The sequence below is a fragment of the Clupea harengus genome, chromosome 4 (assembly GCF_900700415.2).
Source record: "Clupea harengus chromosome 4, Ch_v2.0.2, whole genome shotgun sequence".
Taxonomy (NCBI): Eukaryota; Metazoa; Chordata; class Actinopteri; order Clupeiformes; family Clupeidae; genus Clupea; species Clupea harengus.
Window position 1 is genome coordinate 27,741,520 of NC_045155.1, and position 16,562 is coordinate 27,758,081.

The 16,562-nt window shown below is 41.3% G+C and overlaps 3 protein-coding genes across 11 annotated transcripts in view; 1 reads left to right on the forward strand and 2 right to left on the reverse strand.

The window, feature by feature from the left end:
• Positions 1–1,086: 1,086 nt before the first annotated feature.
• On the forward strand, positions 1,087–4,732 carry cnbpa (CCHC-type zinc finger, nucleic acid binding protein a). 2 transcript variants are annotated; one of them, XM_031566913.2, is made up of 6 exons: positions 1,087–1,206; positions 2,414–2,453; positions 2,673–2,815; positions 2,937–3,002; positions 3,175–3,373; positions 3,704–4,732. In XM_031566913.2, exons 2-6 carry the CDS (start codon positions 2,425–2,427, stop codon positions 3,819–3,821), a joined length of 555 nt encoding a protein of 184 aa, XP_031422773.1. In that variant the 5' UTR covers positions 1,087–1,206; positions 2,414–2,424; the 3' UTR covers positions 3,822–4,732. The 2 variants fall into 2 exon arrangements, with proteins under 2 accessions (XP_031422773.1, XP_012682867.2); XM_012827413.3 differs by lacking the exon at positions 2,414–2,453 and having other exon boundaries at positions 1,090–1,206.
• A 1,779-nt stretch (positions 4,733–6,511) lies between these two features.
• gp9 (glycoprotein IX (platelet)) lies at positions 6,512–9,253 on the reverse strand. Its single transcript, XM_012827365.3, has one exon. It carries the CDS (start codon positions 9,251–9,253, stop codon positions 8,537–8,539), a length of 717 nt encoding a protein of 238 aa, XP_012682819.2. The 3' UTR covers positions 6,512–8,536.
• Positions 9,170–16,562, reverse strand: part of LOC105900114 (IQ motif and SEC7 domain-containing protein 1-like) — a 115,600-nt gene continuing 108,207 nt past the window's right edge. For 6 of the 8 annotated variants that reach the window (XM_031566914.2, XM_031566918.2, XM_031566917.2 and 3 more), the window contains one exon: positions 11,645–15,595. In XM_031566914.2, the coding sequence (XP_031422774.1) occupies positions 14,699–15,595 (897 nt within the window). In that variant the 3' untranslated portion in view covers positions 11,645–14,698. Of the gene's footprint in view, positions 9,255–11,644; positions 15,596–16,562 lie in introns of those variants that run through there. The other 2 variants (XM_042707693.1, XM_031566919.1) reach the window with 2 other exon arrangements.

The following is a 16,562-nucleotide window of genomic DNA, read 5'->3' on the forward strand; positions in this document are numbered from 1 at the left end:
CAGAAATGTTGGAAGCCACTACTGTTACGTGGTTATTGTTTATAGAATTAGCAAATGTGACATGGGCCTAATATTTTCAGATGGAACAATCTAACCATAATTGGAAGCTTAGACTTAGCCTTCAACATAGCGCAATAGTTGTTAATATCCCTAAGCTTCAATTTGGCCTTTTAGGCTATGCTACTGTCATCCCAATAAAATGGGCATACCTTTCCACTTTTTACCTTTAGATACTACAAGTAGGATTAATCTTTGCTAATAAAACGAGCTAGTGTATCAAATTAACTGGTGTAGAAACAAATCAAAATCTATCTGTTTCAACAAATGTCAAATAAATATTTACTAGAGCAGTCCAGAAAACTAAGAAAGAAAACTAAGAAAGCAAGAGATAATTCGCCATCCTTTTGAAAAAGTTGGCCCACACACTGCAAATCGAACAGATCAACATGCACAAAGAAGACATGATCCTTCAGATCATTATTAGATTTCTAGAAGCATTTTAAAAAACGCACTGCACCTTTAAAATCTAATGATAACATATTCAGTTAGGCTTAACAATAGTTTGGGCCTGCTTATTTGCCTCTAGTTTTCTATGTTCTATGTTTCTTTTTCGAAACCATCAAGAATAACACAAACAGGCCATATAGTCAATATAGTCTACTACTGCTACTACAATTACTACTATTATTAATAATAATAATGATAATACCAATAATAATTGGATGTCAATTGTACAATTGTTATTATTAATAATAGTAATGGTGATATTTCCACCAATAATTCCAGTTATAATTCACAAGTGTCTCAAGTATTTCCGAGTATCAGTTCAGCACAGTTCATTTTTTATTAATTGTGAAATTATTTCTGGAGAATCCATTTTCTTCTCGCTCCTTTAACCCTATAGGCTAATACTCTAGTATTTTCAGAAAGATAGGCCTTCCTTGCCTACTTGGAATCAGCCAAAAGCGGAAAAAAAGGGCGTTACAAAGTTCTTCCCTTATCTGCGATTTGGCATTATATGGAGGTGGTGTCCGAGAGCATTTGTTGTTATAGGTTAAAAGAAATCTACGTAGGCGAGCCTTCGGTAACCTTTGACTGGTTAGATGTAACGCCACTCCAAAGAGTCATGCGCAAATCGCATGTGGCGCAAAGGGAGAGAGGAGGAGTAAACAGCAGTGAGTCACGTAGCTAGTTAGCCTTCAAAAGGTGAGTACAACATATGCTGTTCCTTATGAGCATTGAATTCATTTTCTGTTGCCTATTTTTTATGTAAAAGTGTTTATGAGTTAGACATGTAAAATGTTCGAAATCAGATTGTTCGTACGCGGAAGTAGGTTTTCCTAGCATATCAGTTGGCCTTGTGGCCTATGATGTCTGCGCGGGAAAGCATTCGTATTAAAATGGGGCTTGGGCTTCATCTAATGTATTGTAAACTATATTATTTCACGTAATAATTTTCATGCGAACAGTTCGAAAGCAACTCGTTCACTGATTACGAAGTTCGATCATGTCCAAAGTGCGATCAAGTATGTAGCTATCGCTAGTTAGCTTGCTAGCGTTAGCTAAGTGTCGATGCGGCCCTACTATGGTTGGACGGCTAAGGTGCACATGCCTACTGATGCAACCATATGGCTAAATGAGTTTTGTTGCCGCACGTTTCATCTTCGCTAGCTAAGTTAGCTAGTGCGCTAACATTAGCTAATCAGCCCAAATGAATACACCAAGGCGACATGGTGTGGCTAGGCTAACTGCTTCTCGATTCCTTTAGAGTCACTAAAAATGCAGAACATTTTGTATCCGTACGTTGTGAACAAGATAGACAACTATCTAAAAAAAATGATATTTATCTCAAATAGTAACGTTACTCCCCGAAGAACCGACGACGACAGCTGGTTATAAATTTAGCTACCTAGTTAGCGTTGTGCCATGTGTCCAATGTCGTGATTTTTGGGCCCAACATGTTAGCTAGCTTGCACGTTGCTTCAAGTGATTTATGTCGCAAATTGTGACTGATAGCTTGTTGCATTTTCTTACTCAATTTGTTTCCACTGCAATGAGAACAATATTGGTTCAATTTTGTTCGTCAAAAAGGCGACTATTACAAAAGAAATTGCTGCTGCGAGCTTAGCTCTTCAACGGCCTTATGCCCACGACTATTGGCTAGCTAAAGTTAGCCGACAATTTAGATTCCCTTGTTCTGACATTATATAGTTAGCTAACTAATGAAACTGGTATAGTTAAGTTAGCCTGGAAGTAGGTCAGCTAGTTTTCTCTTCATTCACACCCAGTTTGACACATACAAGTTATTTTCATACATATAGAACATTTTATTAGTGTATAAATATATATAAGTCTATTAATTAGTCTAAAAGGTCGGCTCCTAAGCACTTACTTTAAATCTTCATTTCATTAGCCAGCTATGTCATGCCAAGAGGATGGATTGCCGTCAATAGGTAAGGCAGACAGTAGCTAGCAGATTATGGAAGTGTGCTGCATTTGGACTGCTTTTGTCCAGCTGTCTTGCCAACTTAACTGTGATCATATTGCAGTAGTAGTATTAGCTTAGCTTTGATATAAATCCCTTGATTGCGCTTGAATGTTTGTTACCAATAGACTTTTGTTTGGTTGTGCTTTGTTTTTCTCAATTTAAAATGTAACTTGCCTCTTCACAGAAAAATGGAAATGAGTAACAGTGAGTGCTTCGGCTGTGGCCGCTCTGGACACTGGGCTAAGAATTGCCCCAATGCTGGAGCTCGTAGTGGAGGAGGTGGTGGTGGTGGTGGTGGTCGTGGCAGGGGCAGAGGAAGAGGAAAGGGTATGAGAATAAATAAATGAACAAACATTTTTTTTTTTTTAAACCTGACAAAGACTGTGAGATGCCATAAGTTGTTATATCATTTAATGTTGGGTAATTCATTTTCTGTTTCTTCGTCTAGATCTTTTCTGCTACCGATGTGGAGAACAGGGACACATTGCCAGGGACTGTGAACAGACCGAGGACGGTGTGTGTTCTTACTTGTCAAGTATATTTTTTGTTAAAGGGAGAGGTGGAAATAGTAGTAGTTTAGAGTGCTGTCCTACAAGAATGAGAGTTAAGTTGCCATCAGTATGCAAGCCTCTCAGTCTTGAAAGTTAATTACTGAACACGTTCTCTGTGTTTGTTCCCACTTTTAGCGTGTTACAACTGCCACAGGAGTGGTCATATTTCCAGGGACTGCAAGGAGCCCAGGAAGGAGAGAGAGCAGTGCTGCTACAACTGTGGCAAGGCTGGCCATGTGGCCCGGGATTGCGACCATGCCAACGAGCAGAAGTGCTACTCTTGTGGAGGCTTCGGTCACATCCAGAAGCTCTGTGACAAAGTGAAGTGTTACAGGTAACCGCTAAAGCCTTTTTAATGGTTTTGCCTCAGGCTCTTGTGTGTCGTGTCTTGTCTTGTGGAGCTGTGTGAAAGTTAGCTTAAAGGTGCAGTCTGCAATTGTAATTCAATGCACTTCATTCAATTCTGCTATTGCTCCCCATGGTCCTCTAGCTGTCCATTCGGTGTGTGAGCTAAAAAAAAAACCATACCAAACCATGAACATTTCCAACATTGAGCTGAAATCTTTCCCCAGAATCGTGCACTGCATCGTAAACGTGTTCAAAGACTGATGTTGCATAACCAGATGTTTGAAGAAGAGTTTGTGTGTGTGTGATTTGTTTGCAGGTGTGGTGAGATAGGCCACGTTGCTGTTCAGTGCAGCAAAGCCAGTGAGGTGAACTGCTACAACTGTGGCAAGACTGGCCACCTGGCGAAAGAGTGCCCCATTGAAGCCACCGCATAAACGGTTACCTCTGATGCCCCTCCTTTTTTTCTGATTGATGGTTGGTTGTATTATTTTTCTCTGAATCCTCTTCATTGGCCAAAGGTTGGCAAACAGAGGCTAGTCCCAGGCCAGTGAGCTTCTTGACATGTACAAAAGAAGCAAGGGGTGGAAAAAAAAAATCTTTCTGCATTCAATACAAAAAAAAAATGTTTGTTTAGTTTGGTAGAGGTGTTCTGTATAATGCTTTGTTAAAGATCCCCCTTCAACGTCACTGGTGAACAGAGATCAACGTCACGGGACAAAAGTGCTATGTTGGTCGTCTGAGCTCAAAGACGACGCGTGCCTCAGCAAGATGAACTGGAAGTTAGGAAGCCAGTACTTCCAAGTGTGTTTTTTTTTTTTTTTTTTTTTTTTTCCTTCAGTGGGGAAATGAGTTGGCTTATGAGTTTTTTGTTTTTTTTCAATCCATCTTAATCTGGGCCCACCAAGCAGTATGCAGTGAAATGGGCATTAACAGAAGCATAACATATTGATAATGATAACATTTTTGGAATATTAAGATCGTAAGTTCTTTTATAAAGGTCATCTTGTTTGCAAGTTCAGCAAACCTTTTGGTTGTTAAACGCTTGTTGAACTTGAAGGTTGAACTTTCTAAAAAGCCAATTTATGAAACGTCTGCCTTGGGGGGGAGAAAAAACATCAAGAATTACAGAATGACTTGTGAAATTAGCAGTTATTTGCATAAGGAGAATGTTTTCACAGAAATCAAAAATATTATTTTTGTACAATATCACTAAGACTACTGTAAAAATATCATTTGCTTGTACTCAGTTTTTAAGTCAGAAGGAAAATGCAATTGAAGTCCTAGAAACATAAAATGTAATTTTAAACTATCAATAAACCTGGAGGAGGTTGGAAGGTAAACAACATTTTTGCTTCTGTCTGATTTCCTGAGTGTTCTTTGTCATTTGTTTTCAAATGCACTTTCCCATTTGCATTGCCTTAGGGGAGCAATAAGGAGTTCTGTTCCAAAACTAGCAAGCTAACTACCTAAAAGGCATGCAAAAACCTTTGCAAACACCACCAACAGTCCAGCTGACACTGATCGTAGCTTTCCGACACACTAACTGGTGTCTTTTGGCGGTACAGCTGTCATGCTGTGAAAGCATTTGTTCCATTTTTGCACGGTATTCCAGCCCGGAACACAGAACTACTAGGAGATATCCTGGATGGCTAGTGGGGAAGACACAGGTGTTTCTGTCCTTCACATGACCATATGCTATCAAAATGAATTTGAGGATGGTTCCAAAACTAGTTGCCTATAAAACCATACCTCCAAAAAGTGTCAAATGATTGCATAGTGTTACTTTAAAGGTTTACAGCACAAGATCCCAATAACCAATACAGTAGTCTTCCCCTTGTTCCGAACTGTCCCGTGCAGATGCGGTGTAATGGGTGCCTTTGGCAGCCTTGTGCGAGGCCAGTTCAGTAATCTGAAAAATGTGGCATCTGTCTCTAGAATGAGAGGGGGGACCCTGTCTCCAGTAGCCTATAGGCCTCTGTTAGGAAGATGGTCAGCTCTGCTGGCATGTGCAGAGTAAATATAGACTGCCCATTAAAAGCTCCTGTTTTACCCACAGCCCTTCTGGTTGTCAGATTTGGTGTCGGTGAGACCTTATTTGGTGCCTTTTGCCTTCTGTCATATCAGAGATGATGAGAAAATTGCATTTTAAGACGTTTCTTTCTGCATGCCATTGCAGAACAGGGCCCAAGGGCCAGCCATTGGCAATCATCTGTTATTGACCCAATGTAAGAGCCGCAATGAAACAAACTTAATCCAAAAATCCATGGAAGTATTTCAAGTTAATGGAAAAAAAATCCTTTATGTAGACATCTCTGGCTGGTCTCATGTCTGAAACCATATATAAGCAAAAAGAAATATAAGATGGCACCTTGAAGAATGTCGGCAAATCTGTGCAGCGAGTTCATTTACAATATTTAGCTTACTTTCGGTAGCGAAGAGGAGATATGGCTTGCTTAGAATCCAGAATAACTATGTCCTTTGGCGTCAGATGTGTGACAAAGGAGAATTAGATGAATTATAGATATGCCTATGATATTAAGCAAAAGCGAAATATTGTCTCAGAACTGCGCCATTGCAGTATAAAGAAGTGAGATTTATGGAAGAAACGCGTGCTCGGTGTGACCAACAATAAGATTGAAAGAGCCAGCTGATCGCTGTGAAACCTGTCGCGGTTGCGATGAACTGCCCACATGTTGTGACAGATGCTACGGCGGCAGCTGCTACCGCGCTTGAATCACTCTCGGACCAGACTTCATGTCTTCGCAATCAAGGTGGTTCAGCTTACACTCAAGAGCCCCTGCACCAAATGCAATGTCACAACGTAAGCAACTAAAACGCAACCCGAGGCAGTAGCGACAGATCAATACCGTTCATTTCTGTCAAAGGAATTTGGGTTATACTGTACACTGTTCATTTTTTTTAGCTTTTCATGTGCTGTTGTTGCTCATATGTTAATTCACGATAGAGGTTCATTCTCTATTGTTGAAATGACCAAAAGGTAGCGCGTTGTATTGAAATCCCTCGCACGTCTCCCCCATAGATATGTGATACTATGACCTGCTTTTGTTAGCGGTCAACTGATTTACAGAAATATAGAAAAAACTCAAAGGAACACACAGAGAAATCAAATGGAACACATTATAGGTCACTTTAAATACGCCCAGAGAGTGATATACAATGCTACAGAGTTATTGGCACCCTTGCTAAAGATGATTGAAAAGGCTTAATTTATTAATGTTGATATTTTATTGAAAATAGAAACAAATCTTTATTTGATGGAAGTTTAGTCTGTGAATAAAGCAACCATTAAATAAAAATACAATTTTAATTAAGGAATGTAAATGAAGTATTATCTCCACTCATATTTACCTTAAGTGTTCAGGAAATTTAAAGCTATCCTTAATGTTTTCTTGTTTCACTGGGGCATGAAAATGAGACACATGGCACAAATCCCTTAGTCATTCATCACCATGGGAATGATTCAACAGCATTCCATTGCAATAAGGCAAAAGTGTGTTGACTTGCACAAGCCAGGGAATGGACACAAGAAAATAGCTGCTCAACTTAAAATGACCATATTAATAGTTAAAGCCATTTTAGTTTAAGTTTAAAACAATTCTGAATTATCATGAACCAGTGGATGAGATTGCATGACTACAGTGAGGAGGATGGTCAGAGAAGAAGAAACAAATCTCCAAAGACCACAGTGTCAGAATTGTTTGTTGGAAGAGTTTGGTAGCATTTTGGGGTACAATAAAATGTCACCTCCATGTCAACAAACTGTTTGAAAGGTATGCCAGACAGAAGCCTTTCCTATCTTTTTGTCGCTAGCAAAATCGCTTGGAGTTTGCCAGAGGCCACTGGAACTTTAGTTGGGATAGGGTACTGTGGTCAGACAAAACAAAGATGAGCTTTTATGAGAAAAAAAAAATTACTCTAAACACTTAAGGTGGATTTGGCGTAGAAATAAAGATGGCTGCAGAGAAAATCACCTAAAACCAAGCTTTTAAATATGGTGGAGGATCTGTGATGCTGTGGGGCTATTTCTCCTCCAAAGGCCCTGGCAGTATTGATCTCAGGTGATAGTATTGATCGCATAAGTGACATTATGGATTCCAGGAAGTACCAGGTGATTTTAAATCAGAATCTGGCTGCCCATGCCAGGAAGCTGGAACTTGGTTATTAGGCCAATAATTCACATAGATGAAAATCTATTTTATGATCACATGTGACTTTTTACTTGTGGCAATTGGCTCATTTGGAATTGAGGTATTTTCTTTATTTGAGTAAAAACAACATTTGATAAAAAGTAAGTGAAATTTTCATTAGCCTTTTTCATTCATCAAATAACGTTGCCAATAATCCTGGAGGGCACTGTGTGTGTACAATATCTCCAGAACAAAATATAAATGCAACAGAGAACGACATTGAGATTTCCTTGCAGTACAGTTCATATCATGAAATAGGTATACAGTCATGCATTAGGAAGTGAACCATTGATTTCACATGACTATGGCTACAGATATGAGTTTGTGCACGGCAGTTGAGAGAAATTAGCTTTTTGCAAGCATGGAAAAGGTACTGAATTATACTGAATTTCAGTTCAACTTGTTGCGTTTTGCTCAGTGTAGCACTTTGAGTGTGTGTAGTCAGCAGTTGATTGGAGTAGTTGTCAAGCTGTACATGTCGACACTCCAATCTGTCCACATAAATGTCTTTATCTATTGTTTATTTCCTTTTTCATGGTTATTTTCTCAAAGGCAGTACATCCCATTGCACATTTAACTTCAGATGAAAGAATAATGAAATGAGGTATACCACATACCAGTTGTATCTATACAATCATTTGTTTTGTTTGATCATTACCCAGTGCATGTTCATGATAATTTTAGATACCCTTTGTTAGTTTGAAGTAATTTCCTGTAGAATCTGAGGACAGGAAGTAACACTTCCAAAACCAAATCCAATCCATAGCTCATGGCAATCTTAGCATTATTCAATAAGTGCTTTGAGATCTGAGTACAAAAACCATGGTATCAATGAACTCAAATCACATTGAGCCCAGAGTCTAAAAGTAAACAAACTAGGTCCATGATATTATAATACCAGCAGACTAGAAGTGTATTGTTTTCATGTATAAAAGGTTCATTCATACTTCTTTGATCTTGTTGTGTTTCTTACGTAAAACATCAGTTATTGGCGGGAGTATTTCCATGTTGAGCAAAGGCTGCTCCAGTTCATCCATCATATCGGCGGCTCTCTGTACCGTCCTCCTGTGTTTTGGTTTGCGGGACTTAAGTGATTCCGCCTCAAAACCAGCGTGTTTTTCACAAATCCGGAGTATGTATGTTAAGTCCTTCGCCAGCCTAAGGCTCCAGAACAGTAAAGCAATCAGGGTACACAGCATGAATCCCAGAATGGCATTATAAACGCCACCAGGACAACTGTGGTCAGGACTACAGGAGGAGAGGTCGGAATTATCCAGTTCATGGATGGCTTTGTTCACAAGGGCATCTGGACTGGCACAGGTGGGCATCACTGGAATCAGTGCCCTGTTTTTCCGCAGCCAGCTACGCAGGTACTGGATCCCGCAGTCACAGCGAAAAGGGTTCCCTGACAGAGACACCATCCTCAGGTTCTGCAGCGTGTCGAAATACCTGTCAGGAACACGCGTCATGAGGTTGTTCTGAAGGTGGAGTTCCTCGGTTTCCACAGGAACAAGAGGAACCTCTGTGAGTTTCTGGGAGCTGCAGTTTACCCTGAGCAGCGAGGCCCGGAGGGTAGAACACTGGCAGGGGCCGGGGACGGCTCCAGGGCTGGACAGCTCCAGGAGGACAAGGAGCACTATCCCCACGCCAAAGAGCATCCTGCAGGGATGAAATATGAATGCTCTTACTGTACGTATGAAAGCGTGAGGCATGTCAACATCATTGCAAGATAGTTTGAGGAACCTTGTAGCACATGGAAGCAATTCTGTTCCGCTTTACTTTGTTTCTTTTTTTCTTATTTTATGACGACATCTGTTTTCCCTTTTGCTATTCTGATGTATTTGTCAATCCAACCTTTGCCAAGCATTTTAAACATCATGTGGTACAAAACTGCTATATAAATGTTATATATAAATAGTGCTATGTAAAATGTATTGTACCTGTAGGTGACTTCAACACATAACTTGAAAACAAAATGATGATTACAGCAATAATTATTGTTAACAAATAAGGCACAATCCATATTTATGTAATCTCTCATGTATTGTCTATGACAGTATTCAGATACTGGTAATCATTACACAACTCTGAACACAACTGTGGGTATTCAAAATGGCAGCAGATTTGAACCCTTCAGCAGGTACCATCACACCAGTGTGTTTAGAATATTGTGGAATAAACATTCTAGAGATTATCTGGGTTCATGAACTATAACGTGGAATTTTAGAATCTTACATGGTTGACTAATGTATTATTTTCCAGACTCCCCTGCTGAAGGGCTAGAATGCACCCGGCTTGGACTCTGGACCCATCTGGGCCTTATCAGGGCTGGATCCATCAAAGTGCTTTCTGACATTATGTGTCTAACACAAAGACAGAAAGCAACAGAGACAGGATAGGTCTCACAGCCTGAGTGAAAACTGCATGTTGATTCTGGCCTTGCAGTATGTTACGCCAGATCAAAATGTCACGACTTAGAAGTGTGAAAGACTCGGGTGTGCAATGGAAGCCCTACCTTTTGGTTGGAAATCAATGCAGAGGAGATCCTCCTCTCGACCACTCATGCTTATTAGCTACTTCAAACAATAGTTCCTAAGCGATGAAGACTGCTCACAAGTACGATTTACAGAGGCGACGACTCCGTGCTAGCACCGTGCATGTTGTTAGAGCTTCTCTTCTCGGATTGCCCCACGCCCATCAGTGATGCCAATAGGAGAGGGACCGCTCACTGTGGGTCACATGGCTTAGGGGAGACCTCTCTGTTGGAGTGAGATAAGGGTATCATCTGCTACAGGCCCGCATCAAAGCTCTCTGCCATGGGGGAAGCCTTCGTATTGGCATGTGTGTGAGTGTATGCCCAGTCTCTACCTCCGTGTGTTTGAGACGTCCTTTGGTGTTCAGGTTACCAGAGTTTTAAATAATATTTAGAAGTTCCTTACATATATGTCTCTCCAGTATGTGGTCACATAGGGTTTTATGGGTTGATGGATGTGGAAACATTGTTCCTCATCACCATATCCATCAAGGACATCTACATATATGCCATATTGGCAGCCGAACTCTACCCACTCACTCTCTTTCTTTCTTTCTTTCTTCCCCTCCTAGTCTGGACCATCTTTGCTGTGGGATACTGCTCTAGTCTCTCCACCCGATCTACTTGTAGAAACCCTCGGCCCACGTGTACCCATCCCCACCATACTGTCATACATACTCTACCACATACTCTATACTAGCATTTTCCTGCAATGTATGGAAATTGCCACCATCGACATGTGTTTTCTGCTCCTACTCTACTAACCCTTGTATTAGTAATAGTAATACCCACTAAGTTGTTTGTATCAAGTATATACAATATGATGTTTGTATCAAGTATATACCATATGATGTTTGTATGTTTGTATTATGTATATGCCATATGATGTTTGTATGTATGTATGTATATGCCATATGATGTTTGTATGTATGTATTATGTTAATGCCATATGATGTTTGTATGTATGTATTATGTACATTTACCACTTGCGGTACTACTACATTTTCCCCTTCCATTCCGTCCCTCCCCTTCTACCCCCCCCTTTACTATCTCTACCTAGCCTTATATGGTGCTGTTCTGCTTAAGGTTTCTTCCTGATTAACAGGCTTTTCTTGCCCCTGTCGCCATTGTGCTTGTTCTAAGGGGGGGTTGAGGCCCTGGGCTCTGTTAAGTGCCTTGAGACAACTTCATTGTTTTGGCGCTATATAAATACAATTGAATTGAATCAAGCTTCTCAGAGTGGCTCTGGATAGTGTAGAATGAGAGACATACTGTAACTTCAAGGACAATCATTTGGGAATTAAATAAAAGTGCTTTGAGTTCTGCCAAATGTTTATGCCAATGCACCATACAGTACACCAGTGAACACCGTTGGACAGGCAAAGCATGGCACTTTAAACACGTAAGGGCCCGTAACTAGACCATAAACCTTCCCACTCCAGTTCCATTAGGACAACCAACTAACAAACATCAATGCACATATGTGTGCATTCTTGAAGCAAAACTGAGACAGATATTTATTTAAGTCATATATTTGTTTATTTTTGCGTTTTCAACACCGTCACAGTTGAAGTTTTACATAGATGAGATTTAATTCCTTTGACCATTCACAAACAGAATGCATATTACAATGACAGCACTCTTTTCCTCCTTTCTTCCTGCGTGATGAAGGTGTGGGGTTTTTCGAGAGATAACAGTAGCAGCTTGTGGATGAACATGAGAGAGGCAGTGATCCCTAGAAACAGTCCGTTTTCCCGAGATGGCGTACTGCATTATCATCCAACACAGACGGAAGCAGAGACAGGTTTTCGATTTTTGTTTCTCCCTCTTCAGAGAAGTCAGGAATACACACTTGATATGACTGTGTACATAACGTAATGCTTGTTGATATATTTATATATATTTACTGTATGTCTATATACATTCTATTTACAAGCAGACTCTTCCCACTTGGTCCCCTGTTCGATACAGCTGTGCCGCCCTGCATTCCCCCAAATCCATATAAGATATGTCTAGTCCTGCTTCTCTGTTCAATTATTTACACAACGAGGCCCCTCAACTCGCACCCTAAAGTGGGCTCGAGCCGAGTCCCTCTATTACACTATGGATATGTCGCTATGTGAACCGCATGCCGATCTTCAATAACACCATTTCAAAATGGAACCGCAAATCACAACTTGGAGAGTAAAAAAAAAAAACTAAAACCAAAAGGTAAAGGAAATAAAGTCTTTTATAGGCAGAGTTAGTCTGCTCACAGTGAGTCAAGAACAGGATGCATTGGTTACATGCAGTGCTTCGCTGGGGGGGGGGGGGGGGGGGCAAGATGGCCACTGGCATTAGTGGACTGTCATGATTTTTCCATCTGCGTTTTTCACAAAACCACCAAATATGACCATAGAAAATAATTCAGAATTTATTTTTAAAAAAGACATTCAATTGATAATTCCCCAAAGAGAGAGAAAAAATCCATACCTTCTACCACTTCCTGTTACAGTGATATTTAGTTGTAATGGACATGATTAATCGATTTTGCAAGCTTTGTGGAGGAACCAACAAATCCTGACAGAACTCGGAACTGTTGTATAACATTTGTATAACACCTAGCCCTGTGATATTATTGATGATATTTTTCTTTTCTTTTGAATAATGATTGATTTGAAGTTGGGTTGAAGTTGCTTCCACATCCATACCCCGAACTCTGTTGTTCACGTAAAGAAAATAAGTATTCTGTGTGCTTTTACTGAACTCTTATTTGAACTGTACTGTGTGCCAATGGAGACGCTGCTTCACCTGAATGATGCGACCACTCATCTGAGTGTCTTGTAGGCCATCTCATGATAAATCCTACATGGTTTCAACACTATGAGGAAAAGTGCCAGACTTCTTTTTTTTTAAGGTGATTGCACTTAGTTGCTATGGTAACACTGATTTATTTTAGCAAAATAAATAAAAACACCAACAATGGCTGGCCTCACATCAATAACAAACGACATGCACTTATCACTTATTTGACATTCTGCTGAATTCCAGAAGAGAAAGTCTCTCAAAAATGAGGACTTGTTTGTTAAGCCACAGAGAAAACTATGAAACTAACACGAAATGAAAAACAAATCAACAAAATAAAATGGAGGAACACTTTCAAAGATAGCTTGTTCAGAGTTCCAACATGAAATCAATATAAACATATTGCACATGAGCTGATAAAAATGTATATCATAATTCATAGAAAAGAACCAAAAAACGAATTTCAGTCACTGGCCCAGTAAGAATTTTGTGCATGGTAGGAAATAGAAAAAAAAAGAAATATTTATATTTACTATTAAATATTGACCAAAAAATATTTAATATTAAACATAAAACATATGTCTCTTATTGTTGATAACTAAAATACAAAACAAGCAGAGAAAAAAAAGATATGTATAAATCACGAATGCAGGTACTGCAAGGGGATCGCCAGGGCCCATAGTAGAACTATCAGCGCAGCATAGCGTAGCAATCATACAACGCCTTCCAGAACCCAGGCCAAGTATTGCAGAAGAACACAGAGATTCACAGAACTCCATTTCCTGTATTCTGTGATACACTACCCTGAATGTTGTCCTTCATCCTTAAGCAGCCCTACCAACTGAACGATCCTGTAGTATTCTATGCCACTGTAGTGCATGTTAGTGCCATGCCAGACGTATTGCCAATCTAATGAAACATCTATTCTGACTGGTTAGGCTTATTTGCTTATGATCTTCAACAGACAAAAAGGCTGCAGCTGCATCCTAAATGCCCACTTTCGGCTCGAGAAAGACTCAACTCTTGCTGCTGCTTCTTACTTGAGTGTCACATATGTGTCCAGCTACACCCGTGACCATAGATCTGACATTACTCTGAGAAAACTCAGCCTTTTTACAGTTTTATAGAACAATTATAACAATGGTTGCAACTGCAAGTATACTACAAAATACTTTACGCACACTATACTGTACACAAAGCAATCTTGACTAAATAGATAATGCATTAATAGTTGGCACATTTATTTATGATTGCTAAGAGACAACATGTAAAGCTGTCATCCACAGTAAATACAGTACTAGAACAACTACTTTTGTGACTGACTACACTGATCTTAATATTTTTTTTTTAGGTCTAGTCACTATGAAATGATAACATCGCTTTCTCTTGCAATACATTAAATTCCTACAGTGAGTAACATACAAAAAGCACTTTTAAAAAAAAATAAACGAAAGCTGCTTCCAGAAACAGGTGAGAGTTAGAAGCGCCTGACAGCCACGTCCCACCATGGGCTAACTGTGAAACATGGCCGCCATGTTTGTACATGCCTTTCCCACCCGTCCTCCCCCCCTCGATGGACTGAAGGGATGATTAATGACTAGTTGTGGAATGGAGATGTTCAAAAGCAATGCTGCTGGGGGAGTAGATATTTGCTTTGGCAGAGGAAGGGGCTGGGTATTACGTCCTGCAGAGAGAGAAGGGAGAAAAAAAAACAAATCAAATAAAAAATAAACAACAACAAAAAAGAACCAGCAGAGGGAACGTCCTTTTGGAGAAGTGAGGCCAGTCAGGTAGGAGTCGGAGTAGTAGCCGGAGTCTTTCTTTGTTTTTTGTTTTTGCTTTTTAGGGAAACCTGCAGATATGCAGCTGGTGAGCGCTCCCCCTGCTGCCCGGGAGGAGCCACTGCACCACAACTGCAGCTCACAGCGGCCCGGTCACTCACTGTCTGTCTGTCTGTCTGTCTGTCCATCTGACGTCTGATGCCTGACACCCAACACTCGGTGTCTTCTTCAGCTCCAGCACCAGGCTCTTCACACCACTGTGCTGATGCCGCTGTGTTTGGGTTTGGACTTACCGGGCCCCGGGCCCCCCGCAGACGCCCCCTGCTGGCCATGATGGTGATGGTGGTGGTGGTGGTGCGACGATGGCAGGGGTGGTGCATGCTGGGAATGCGAGGATTGCGAGGAGTGTGACGTATGCTGCCCATGGCCCGAATGGCCGTGCGAGTGTGAGTGGGCGTGCGAGCCGTAGCCCGGGTACTGCGAGGGGGGTGTGCGAGGAGTGAGCTGAGTGCTGGTGGAAGTGCGAGGGTGGGGGGGGGGCCTGCTGCCTGCTGCTGCTTTGCGAAGAGGGGGGGTTGTAGTGGTGGTGGTGGTTGTAGGGTGGGGGGGTTCTGGGCCCCCTGGCCGTAATGTTGGTGGTGTTGGTGCGCGGCGTGGGTCTCCGCCTGCGCTGTGTGGTGCAAGTTGACGGGGTGGGGCGTGTGGGAGATCAGGGTCGGGTGGGTCGACGGAGGGCCGCCAGGGTGGCCCTGTGATGAAGAAGAGGAGGAGGACTTCCCCCGCCGGCTGCCGAAGATGGAGCCCAGGAGGGAGGAGGAGTTGGGGGCCGGGGGGTGGCCGCGGGAGGAACACTCGTGGGTGGTGACCCTCCGGCGGATGTGGGGGCTGCTAATGGTGGACCCCTGCGGGAGGAAGAAGAGGGACGAGGAAGAGGACAAACCTGTCAGTGCCGTCTGCTGAGACCCTCCAGAGACAGCTGACCTCAGCCTACTGACTGGACCTCACTGCCTCCGGGGGCGAAGGTCAACAGTCACAGTGTGGAAAGGGGTCAAAGGTTGCAGAGCATGCAGAAAAAGAACATAATCAACCAGTCAACTGATCAATGCACTGGTAATCAATTCATGTGACCGCCAATGGAATAGTCAATGGAAGAAAGAATATCCACTGTACAAGTAATGGCAAAGGAATATGAAGAAATCTGCCTGTATTTGCATTAAATATGTTTGTCAATATGTAAGATTTACAAAGGAATATGAAGAAATCTGCCTGTATTTACTTTAAATATGTTTGTCAATATGTAAGATTTACAAAGGAATATGAATAAATCTTCCTATATTTGCTTTAAATATGTTTGTCAATATGTAAGATTTACAAAGGAATATGAATAAATCTGCCTGTATTCGCTATGAAATATGTTTGTCAATATGTAAGATTTACAACGCATACGGGAAACCAAAGGACTCGTACACCTCCACGTTCCAGTGTGAAATGTGTAGGTGTACAGGTACAGGCCATAGTGACACATACAGCACTGCCTTCTCCAGACCCTTACAGAAGGGAGTATGGAGTATGTGTTGAAACAGCCTCAGGTTCTTTGTTTTCATGTATGCAGGTGACTTTCCTCCGGCTGTTTGATGTGTGTGTGTGTGTGTGTGTGTGTGTGTGTGTGTGTGTTTCCAATCTTACATGATTTACAGTCTATGCCATCTTCAAGGTTCTACTTCTAAAGCTGAGATGTGAGATGATCTTACAAAATGGAAGGTTGTTTTCATTTATTTAAGGACTGTCAGAAAATAAAACATGAAGGCTGACAGAGGGATGTGTGTGTGTGTGTGTGTGGGTGTGGGTGTGTGTCGCCGCTGAGGAGCT

Coding starts and splice junctions, on each gene's coding strand:
- gp9 (XM_012827365.3), bottom strand. CDS start 9,253: ATGCTCTTTGGCGTGGGGATAGTGCTCCTTGTCCTCCTGGAGCTGTCC.
- cnbpa (XM_031566913.2), top strand. CDS start 2,425: ATGCCAAGAGGATGGATTGCCGTCAATAG. Junction 2,454..2,672: donor GGATGGATTGCCGTCAATAG/GTAAGGCAGACA, acceptor GCCTCTTCACAG/AAAAATGGAAATGAGTAACA. Junction 3,374..3,703: donor GACAAAGTGAAGTGTTACAG/GTAACCGCTAAA, acceptor ATTTGTTTGCAG/GTGTGGTGAGATAGGCCACG.